Source organism: Oryctolagus cuniculus, chromosome 9, assembly GCF_964237555.1.
Source record: "Oryctolagus cuniculus chromosome 9, mOryCun1.1, whole genome shotgun sequence".
Classification (NCBI taxonomy): domain Eukaryota; kingdom Metazoa; phylum Chordata; class Mammalia; order Lagomorpha; family Leporidae; genus Oryctolagus; species Oryctolagus cuniculus.
In genome coordinates this window covers 106,789,209-106,799,613 of record NC_091440.1, presented here as the reverse complement: position 1 = coordinate 106,799,613, position 10,405 = coordinate 106,789,209, and the positions used below count along the sequence as shown (strand labels likewise).

Here is a 10,405-nt window from a genome sequence, read left to right as displayed (position 1 = left end):
GCCGCGGCCGCCGGCGCACCGCACTGATCCGAAGCCAGGAGCCAGGTGCTTCTCCTGGTCTCCCATGCAGGTGCAGGGCCCAAGCCTTGGGCCATCCTCCACTGCATTCCCAGGCCACAGCAGAGAGCTGGCCTGGAAGAGGGGCAACCGAGACAGAATCCGGCGCCCCGACCGGGACTAGAACCCGGTGTGCCAGCGCCGCAAGGCGGAGGATTAGCCATTGCTTACCCTGGGTCTCCTACTGGGGTCCCCTCATAGCTCTGCCCTTTTTAAACATTAATTTCACCCTGCATAAGTCATATTGTCCTGTCGTTATTCTGCCACCTTGGAACCCCTTCCATTAGTTTTAAAATAGAAACCGTCTCCAGAGAGTTACTGATAGTTTTTATGGGGATCTTCCTTTCTCAATGTTCTTGCAGGAAAAGGGGTCATTTACACCTGGAACATGCAAACAAGGTTCATGCCTAGAGATGATCAATGATTTATCCCAGACAGCAATATCAAGCACTGAATAGTGTTCAATTCTATGCAAAACACTGTTCTCAACAATTTGCACCTGGTCGTGAGTTAATCATTAATATTTTGAAGCAAGCCCTGTGCTTATTTTTGCAGTGAGGAAATTGAAGTACTGAGAGATGCAGTTAAAAGTACTGAAGTATTAATCCTGAGAGTCCAGACCATGAGTCCATCAACTTTTGAGTAATAGGAATGGCCGGGGAGAGGAAGGAAGGAAGCTCACAGCTGTCCTTTCCTGGAGGACACACTGACACAGGATCTTGACCATCCCTTCACTTATGTGAAGTTCTAGCAGTTCACTTCCACAACCTCCAAAGAGTCACAAGCTGCAGATGGAAGCCTGCCTCGCTTTCAGCTGTGAAATCTGTATCTCTGTTCTGTATAGCCATATCCTAACCTAAAATGTATAGAAAGATCTGGCAGACTGTGCACTTAAAAGATCAAGTTTATTTGGTTATTTAAAAAATACCAATCGGCTATCACTGCATCAACTCCTCAAGTCACTTATGGATTTCTAGGTGGACTCGACAGCCACTTAGACTCTATGAAACAGGAAGGATTTCCTCCATTTGTTCTCAGTGCTACAGGGTTTTACCCTCCATAGCTCTACATCAGCTTTATTCTTGGCAATTTGAACAACATCAAATGAAATCTGGAAGGGACTGAGGAACATCACCAAATGTAAATACAAAACCAAGTGTTGGGTCATAGGTAGCTGATTTCACAGCCTGCACGTCAGGTTACTGCTGTTTGCTGTTGGGCTTTCTGAACAGGTTTTTCCATGGCGTTCAATATACAAGTGTATCAAGGTCACTTTAAGCCCTGTTTCTTTCAGATGGAGGATCCTATGCTTGTCTCTCACAGATCAAATATTTCCAGTTGCTGCAGTTGCTTGAAAACAGGGAATTGCTTTTGAGGTATCCACAGACCTGGTTAGTTGACTGGGGCTGGTCTCTTGGCAACCTGGAAAGACAAGTCAGTGTGTCGGAGGTTAGATTTGAGGTTTGCAGGGATGCTCTCAAGGTGTGCAGCCCTTTTGCTTTATTTTGTTTTCATATGGCACCCTCCTGTGGTGGTTTCATTTCTACTTCAAGAACAGCTGTTTCTCCCAATAAAAAATAATTAATAGAAAATAATTTCTATAATTTGAACAAACCACATATACAGGGGAAAAAGCTAAGTATACATAAAGAAGCTCTCTCCTGAGCCCTTTTTAAAAATTTCTTTATTGTTACTTCATTTGAAAGGCAGAGAAATGGAGAGAGAGAAAGAGAATCTCCCATCTGCTGGTTTACTCCCCAAATGCAGGTAACAGCCAGAGCTGGGCCAGGGTTGAAGCCAGGAGCCCAAAACTCAGTTCAGGTCTCCCACGTAGTTGTCAGGGACACGAGTACTTGAGCCATCAAAAACCAGCAGCTTCCCAGAGTGTGCATTAGCAGGAAGCTAGATTGGAAATGGAGAAGCCAGATTCAACCAGGCACTCCAATATGAGATACAGGCAGCCCAAGCAACGGCTTAACCCCTAAGCCGATCACTATCCCTCCTAACTCTTTATTCTCAAAATACTAATGCATCTTCTCACCATTCTCCCCAGTTCTATCTGAAAACTTTTATCTGAAAATTGCTTAACAGTTATTATCTTTCTTCCCTTCAGCGTCCTCCAGACATCAAGTGATACCAAAAAAATGTATTTGACAATTATATTATTCATGCAGATACTCATTTTGCTGTGAATTTCTACAGGATGGTAAAAGCAGGGCTGAGAAGGAGAAAACTTGGAAGCAATGAAGCTACTCTTAATTATATTAGGTTTTTTTTTAGTTATGTAGCCTTTTATTAGCAACTAATATAGAAGGTATCTGTTGTACAATGTGGGTAGTAATTGACTATAATTGGAGATTTATTATATTCTAATATAAATCATTTATAAATGCAATTTCTTTATTAAAAAGCTCCCACCCTCTTTTTTGTTTGTGTACAATTTGCAAAACTATTCTGAAAGTGGGAAACATGTGCACAAGTCTGCAAAGAGTGCAAATTTAGGGTATGGTAAATGCTTTACAAGTTACTTTCCAAAAGCTCTGCAGCAACTGGGCCTTTCCATGGTCATCTTTTTTGATCAAATTATTTCGATGCCAGCCTTCCTTCCACCATCCTAAACTATAAAGCATTTTTTAAAATGAGTTGAAATTAAAGAAGGACTACACTTACTAGAAAGGAAGAGAAGAAAGTTCTATTAGTCTGAAGTTTCAGAATCCCCCGAAACCAGGACCGGTATCTTGGGAAAGGCTAGGCTGAGACCGCAGACAGATTATGAGTGTGTGCACGTAGCATCCCTGAGGGTTCAGAGCGTCAGTGGACTGCGAGGGCTCCAGCTGCAGAACTCACTGAACTGTCGCCAGTTTCTGCACTGGCTTCACTGGGCATAATTCAAAAAGGAAAAGCTCGTATTCATTGCATTCTTCTGGAGCTCTGTGATAGCATTTGATTACACCCCGTGGGATGTCTTCCACATATAGCACTATGGTATTTCTTCAAGTAATTACTAAAAGATACAAGGTCTAATTGCTCTATAATACTCGTAACCATTTTAGCGGGATATTCAGTGGATCCATAAATCTCCACCTGCGACTGATCATAGTAACTGTAACGGAAGCTTTGACCCCAATGACAGAAATCAGAAGAAACTACAGAGAGATTACTAGGAGCTGCTAGATATTTACTGAAGAGTTTTCCGAATTCCTGTTCTTTTGACTCAGAACTCCAACCAGCACAGGAATAATGGTAAACTCATCCTTATGGCTTTCCATGGCTTTAGCTGTATAAGGCAAATGCATTTCAATACTGTGTTCATCTTCATCTGTTTGCAGACATGCGTTCAAACATTCCTGTCTTCCACAGTTCTCTGTAAATCTTTTGGTCAATATGAAGGTTATTCAGAGGTGTCCTATATATATCCACACTGGGATATGGATTATATTAGTTTTAATTTCAATCAGGAACCTGTAAAATTATCAAGCTGATTATGTTTCCCAGAGGAAATCCAAGGTATAAAATAAATAAGGTTTTGAATTATTTCATATATCTAGTTTTTGTTTGTTTTGTAACTTACAGATCAGAGGAAGGAGGGGAGCCATCTTCCCAAAGCCAAGTTCTGCGGACTTCATCCTGGGAGAGCCCTACCCAATAACCCATGCTCCTTTCAATCTTGCTGGTGATAAAATCCTGTAGGAAACAAGACCTGAACTGTGAGTTGAGAAAAACAAGCAAGCAGACAGACAGACAAATTCTACATCTCTCCTGTGAAATGCAAAGTCCGACATTTTACTTAGCTAGAAATTAAGGGGAACTTGAGAGATGGACAGAGAGAGATGGGGCATTTTTTAAAAATGGGAATATACTTTGTAGACTGTTTCCTGTATGATCAAATAGATATCTAGTATGAAAATAGTCTTAACAGATTAGGTCTGGTGGGTAAAATATGTCAAGAAAGGTAAGTGTTATACTGAGCCTGAATCATCAGGAGCAACAATTTCCTTGACCCCGCAGTTCACATAGAATGCTTTTTCCTAAGTTACTTCAATATATGAAATAGTTTAAGAAATTCCAGAAGCAAGTTCACTGTAGGTATATTTTGTCAGAAGAAACATTCCTAATTTTTACCATCAAATTTGCACCAAAAATGAACCTGTAATTGTAATAATTTAGTTCAAGTCTTCTTGGTTCGCTGCATCTCCTTAGAAAATGGATTCCACATTATTCTTGTATAAATGAATTGCAGCCAAGTACTGACTATAACAGGGATGTCTTTTTCATAAAGCCTGGGATGCTTAATTGTGTATTCTATTTCCTACATATTTATGGGTAGAATGATTTCAGGGAAATATCATACTGTTTACTTATTAAGATGTTAGTAAACTAGGCTTAATGTCAATTAAAGATTTCACTTAGAAAGTATTTTTTTAACATTTACTTATTTATTTGAAAGGCAGAGTTTCAGAGAGAAAGAGGCAGAAAGATCATCTGTCCATGGGTTCACTTCCCTGATGGCCACAATGGCTAGTCCTGGGCTGTACCAAAGATAGGGGCCAGGAGCTTCATCTGGGTCCCCTCCATGGGTATCAGAGGACCAAGCACTTGAACCATCTGCTTTTCCCAGGTCATTAGAAGGGAGTGGACTGAAAGTGGAGCAGCCAGAACCCAAACCCACATGGGGGCCAGCACCGCGGCTCAATAGGCTAATCCTCTGCCTGCAGTGCCGGCATCCCAGGGTTCTAGTCCCGGTTGGGGCGCCGGATTCTGTCCCGTTTGCTCCTCTTCCAGTCCAGCTCTCTGCTGTGGCCTGGGAAGGCAGTGGAGGATGGCCCAAGTCCTTGGGCCCTGCACCCGCATGGGAAACCAGGAGAAGCACCTGGCTCCTGGCTTCAGATCAGCGCGGTGCGCCCGGCCACAGCAGCCATTTGGGAGTGAACCAACGGAAAAAGGAAGACCTTTCTCTCCATCTTGCTCTCTCACTGTCCACTCTGCCTGTCAAAAAAAAAAAAAAATATATATGGGATGCCAGCATCACAGGCTGCAGCTTTACCCACTACACCACAATGCCAGCCCCAATGAGTGTGTTTCTTAGAGTAGATTAGTATGTCACAAAACGGTATTCCCTTTTCCCCATCTCCTCCTTTTTTTAAATTAACTAAGGGCATAGAACTGAGATACTGCTCTTGACATCTGGATAATCAAATCGGATTTTTTTGTTTGTTTAAACAAATTATACTAATTCCTTCTTTGTCTTTTTGAAAACATGTATTTTAGCAAATATACTACTGTTACAAAATAGTAAAGATTTTATCTTGTGAGAATCTTTGCTTTCTTTTAATAGGGAACATGGTATTTCCAGAATGACAGGAGACCGTAAAATAGTTCTTACCATTTCTTCTTTGTTGTCTATATGTAGAAGACTGGAACCTGTCTTCCAACAATATTCTTGACTGGCAAGCCAAGTTTTCCAATTTGTAAAGACATAGTAGCAACTTTCTCCATTCTTAATCCAATTTTCTGGACAAGCACTGCATTTCTCGACTTTGAATGCAAACATTTTACTCTATTATCATCATAAAATATTAGAAGCACATCTCCCCAAATAATTCTGCCTTAGCCCCAGAGCAGCTAATTAGTGCAAATAACAGTATTTAGCAATTCCAGGTTCTCTGAGGCCATATACTGTAAGATTTATATAATAATTTTTACATGCAGTAGATCTGTAAGAATTGGTTTAAGATAAAATTAATTTGAAGTACGTTTACCCAAATCTCTCACCTTCTATACAATGTTATCTTGTTATTTAAATTTCATTAACTTTCTTTTAAAAAAAGATTTACTTACTTATTTGAAAGACAGAGTTATAGGGAGAGAGAGAGAGTGAGACAGACAGATAGTCAAAGAGATCTTCCATCTACTGGTTCACTCCCCAAATGGCTGCAACAGCCAAGGCTGGACCGGGCCAAAGCTAAAAGCCAGAAGTTTCATCTGGGTCCCCCACATGGCTGGCAAGGGCCCAAGCATTTGAAGCATCCTCTGCTGCTTTACCAGGTCATTAGCAGGGAACTGGATTGGAAGTGGAGCAGCTGGGACATGAAAAGGTGCCCATATGGGATGCCAGTGTAACAGGTGGTACCTTAACCAGCTATACCACAATGCTGGTCTTTCAATCTTTCCTTAAATTTGCATCCTTTATAGTCTTCACTTACCTGCTTACTGTTTAATTTCTGTTAATCTAAGTGCCCCAGTGTATAAAAAAATATGTTGAGCCATTAGATGGTTGAGTAATAAGACTCTAATCAATGTTCAAATTTTGAGGATTAAACAATAAAATATTTTATATATAATGGAAAGAACAAATAATCTGCCTTAGAGATTTGATAGCATGTAATTGAGGGAAAATGGAGGAATATAAATGGACAATATGCTTATTTTAAGATTCCAATATATCTAAGAAGCAAGCCTTAATGTTTAATAACATTAAAGAATTCCATCTTAAGAAAAAATGTATTCACAAAAGAATAATCATCAAGTGCGTAAAATGCAAACCAAAGAGCAAAGTTTGTACGTGTGATTCTGGTACACTCTTATAGGAGAGATGTTAAAACTTCCAGAACTCATTTCCAGAGAGAGTTGTTCTATTTAGGGTGAGATATTGTTCCTTTGTAGTTTCCATTCCTTTAAGGCTCTTCTACATTCTTTGGAATCCATGCTAATCAGTGTTCTGATGGTATCAGGAGCATTGGCAATGGTATTGGAGGGGTTACAGAATGTGTTGGATTTGATTTGTAGGTCTCCAACATGGTATTTTCCCTGTATTCAAAGCTGATGGTTCAGAGGTGAGCCTAACTCATGTTTGTAATAGCCTGCAATGGATGAAAACATTGTTGGGCACACAATGACTCTTCAAACACTTATTTATTAAATTTTAATCAGAGAGTACCATGGCAGATTTTCAACCTACCTCATTGGCAGTTTCAGCTATCGCTTGATACTGGGGGGAGGTAGTTTCTGGGACCCCCATGGACACTACAATCTGGATTCTCATGTCTCTTATATAACATGACACACTAGCTGCACATAACCTTCTCACAGCCTGCTGCATGCATCCTATCACCTCCAGATCAGCCTCAGTGTCTAATAGAACGCTTGCCCTCCACTTGATTCACACGCATTCAGGATAGTATCCAGCAGAAGGTAAATTTAGGTTTTGCTTTTTGGAACTTCCTGGAATTTTTTCCAAATACTTTCTATTAGTGATTGACTGAATGCACAGAGGCAGAGTCTGCAGATATGAAGAGTTAACTGTGTTTAAGTGCTTTTCATTACCGGGGAGTGAGTTCTCATTTATGTGTACAAGTATTATCAAATGCTAACTAACAATTATGTCCCTTCATCTTATATCTAGGACAATATAGACTTAAATTGAGCAATAATATGTCACTTATGGTGACTTTGGAATAAATATGGTGTTGTTAAAATATTTGCAGCATTGGAAACTTGGGACCTAATAGCTTAGGTAATCATATAATACTTGACACACTGTACAACATGTAAAAATAGATCATTTTAGATTTAAAATGCCTCTAAGAAATATAACCAGTAAAACTAGAGTAACTTTATAGAATTTTTAAAAAGAAGTGAATCCTGCAGTTATAATAATTGTGTGGTAAATATTTTCCATGGTCAAAATGAATTGTATGCTCAGTTACTTAAGCTTGAATCTAAAGCAAGACCTAGACTAATTATATTGGGAAATTTGAAGCTAGAATTAAATATATACTTAGAAATTTGGTGACTGGATCAAATATAGTATTACTTTTCTTAATTTTTAAATCTGACCAACTACTTGAGAGAGAGAGAGAGAGAGAGAGAGAGAGAGAGAGAGAGAGAAATGGATTTTCTATTCGCTGCTTCACTTTTTTTTTTTTACAGGCAGAGTGGACAGTGAGAGAGAGAGAGAGACAGAGAGAAAGGTCTTCTTTTGCCGTTGGTTCACCCTCCAATGGCCGCCGTGGCCGGCCCGCTGCACCGCGCTGATCCAAAGGCAGGAGCCAGGTACTTATCCTGGTCTCCCATGGGGTGCAGGGCCCAAGCACTTGGGCCATTCTCCACTGCACTCCTGGGCCACAGCAAAGAGCTGGCCTGGAAGAGGGGCAACCAGGACAGAATCCGGCACCCCGACCGGGACTAGAACCCGGTGTGCCGGCGCCACAAGGCAGAGGATTAGCCTATTGAGCCACGGCGCCAGCTCTGCTGCTTCACTTTCAAAATGGTCTCAACAGCCAGGTTTGGCCAGGCCAGAAACCAGGAGCCCAGGAGCTTCATCTGGGTCTCCCAGGTCCCACATACTATTGAGAGCTGTAAATAAGATTGTCCTGAAGATGGTTCAAAATTAGGTCTCTCCTACTATAAAATCCTAACTAACAAACTTGCAAAGAATCCCCTGGGTGTCACTGTTCTTTTGAGGATTTGGGGCATGCATCTGGAACTGCATGGTAGAAACTGGTTTTCTGTCAATTACCTGAATTGAGACAGTTTTGTATGAAAGCCTGGCAGTGCTGCCTCTGAAGCAGAGGGTTACTCTTCCACCGGGTGAGGTTTACCAGTGCTCTGTCCTGTTGGCTCAGTTTCTCTTGCTGCTCCATTGCCATGATGGACACCTGGAACCCTTCAAACAACAGCAATCATTCCTAATAAAACACTGAGTTTCATAGCGAAACCATCTTTCAACCCAGACAAAAGACAACTACAAGCTACTGACTTTTAAGGCTTGCTTTTGCATTATTTTGTCTTTCTTTAAAATTCATATTGTTCAAGAATCGAAAGCCACAAAGGATGCAGAACAAACTGCCTCTGCCAGCCTTGCTTGCTTTATGGTGGACCTGATTTCATTTCCCTAAGGCAGGCAGGTTTACTAACTTTTTTTTTTTTTTTTTTTTTTGAAAGACAGTTACAGGCCGGCGCCACGGCTCAATAGGCTAATCCGCCGCCTGCAGCGCCGGCACACCGGGTTCTAGTCCTGGTCGGGGCGCCGGATTCTGTCCCGGTTGCTCCTCTTCCTGTCCAGCTCTCTGCTGTGGCCCGGGAGTGCAGTGGAGGATGGCTGCAACAGCCGGAGCTGCAACAATCCAGAGCCAGGAGCCAGGAGTTTCTTCCGGGTCTCCCACACGGGTGCAGGGGCCCAAGAATTTGGGCCATCTTCTACTGCTTTCCCAGGCCACAGCAGAGAGCTGGGTCAGAAGAGGAGCAGCCGTGACTAGAACCGGTGCCCATATGGGATGCCAGGACTTTCACCCACTGTACCACAGCGCTGGCCCCACCAGTAAAGTTTCTATGAATGCTCATGTGCAAGTGTTTGTGTGAACATACATGTAGTTCCTGTGTTGTAAGAAGTATCAAGGGGCTGGCTCCATGGTGCAGCAGGTTAATCCTCTGCCTGTAGAACAAGCATCCCATATGGGTGCCCCTCTTCCAATCCAGCTCTCTGCTATGGCCTGGGAAAAGCAGTAGAAGATGGCCTAAGTGCTGGGGCCCCTGCATGCATGTGGGATACCTGGATGAAGCTCCTGGCTCAGTGGATGAAAGAGTCTCACTCTCTCACTCTCTCGCTCTCACTCTAACTCTGTCTTTCAAGTAAACAAATAAATCTGTTTAAAAAAGAAAAACTGCTACAGTTTTCTAGACTGGCTCTACCATTCATATTCTCATCAGGAACATATGAGTTATTCAGCTTCTCTGTTCCTATACAAGCATTTCTTTTTTTAATTTAATTAATTAATTAATTTTTAGAGGTAGAGTTACAGAGGGAGAAGCAGACAGAAAGGTCTTCCATATGCTGGTTCACTCCCAGATAACCACAACTGCCAGAGCTGGGTCACTCCGGAGCCAGGAGCTTCTTCTGGGTGTCCCACATGGGTGCAGGGGCCCAAACACCTGAGCCATCTTCCTCTGCTTTCCAAGGCCATAAGCAGAGAGCTGGATCAGCAATGGAGTAGCCGGGGCCGCAGGCGGAGGATTAGCTTATTGAGCCACGGCGCCGGCACGCTGGGTTCTAGTGCCAGTCGGGGCGCTGGATTCTGTCCCGATTGCCCCTCTTCCAGGCCAGCTCTCTGCTGTGGCCTGGGAGGGCAGTGGAGGATGGCCCAAGTACTTGGGCCCTGCACCCCATGGGAGACCAGGATAAGTACCTGGCTCCTGCCATCGGATCAGTGCAGTGCGCCGGCCACAGCGCGCCAGCCGCTGCGGCCATTGGAGGGTGAACCAACAGCAAAAGGAAGACCTTTCTCTCCGTCTCTCTCTCTCTCTCACTGTCCACTCTGCCTGTAAAAGAAAGAAAGAAAGAAAGAGAGAA

At 42.5% G+C, this 10,405-nt stretch overlaps 1 protein-coding gene and 1 pseudogene across 2 annotated transcripts in view; both read right to left on the bottom strand.

The window, feature by feature from the left end:
* Positions 1-943: 943 nt before the first annotated feature.
* The window catches only part of CLEC1B (C-type lectin domain family 1, member B), a 33,012-nt gene continuing 23,550 nt past the window's right edge, over positions 944-10,405 (bottom strand). Inside the window, exons 7-10 of one of the 2 annotated variants that reach the window (XM_017343249.3) lie at positions 8,576-8,722; positions 5,441-5,592; positions 3,629-3,741; positions 944-1,479 (exon numbers count right to left, since the gene is read on the bottom strand). In XM_017343249.3, the coding sequence (XP_017198738.2) occupies positions 1,362-1,479; positions 3,629-3,741; positions 5,441-5,592; positions 8,576-8,722 (530 nt within the window). In that variant the 3' untranslated portion in view covers positions 944-1,361. The remainder of the gene's footprint in view (positions 1,480-3,628; positions 3,742-5,440; positions 5,593-8,575; positions 8,723-10,405) is intronic. The other variant, XM_017343250.3, reaches the window with a different exon arrangement.
* Positions 2,869-3,480, bottom strand: LOC100339231 (protein MEMO1-like; annotated as a pseudogene).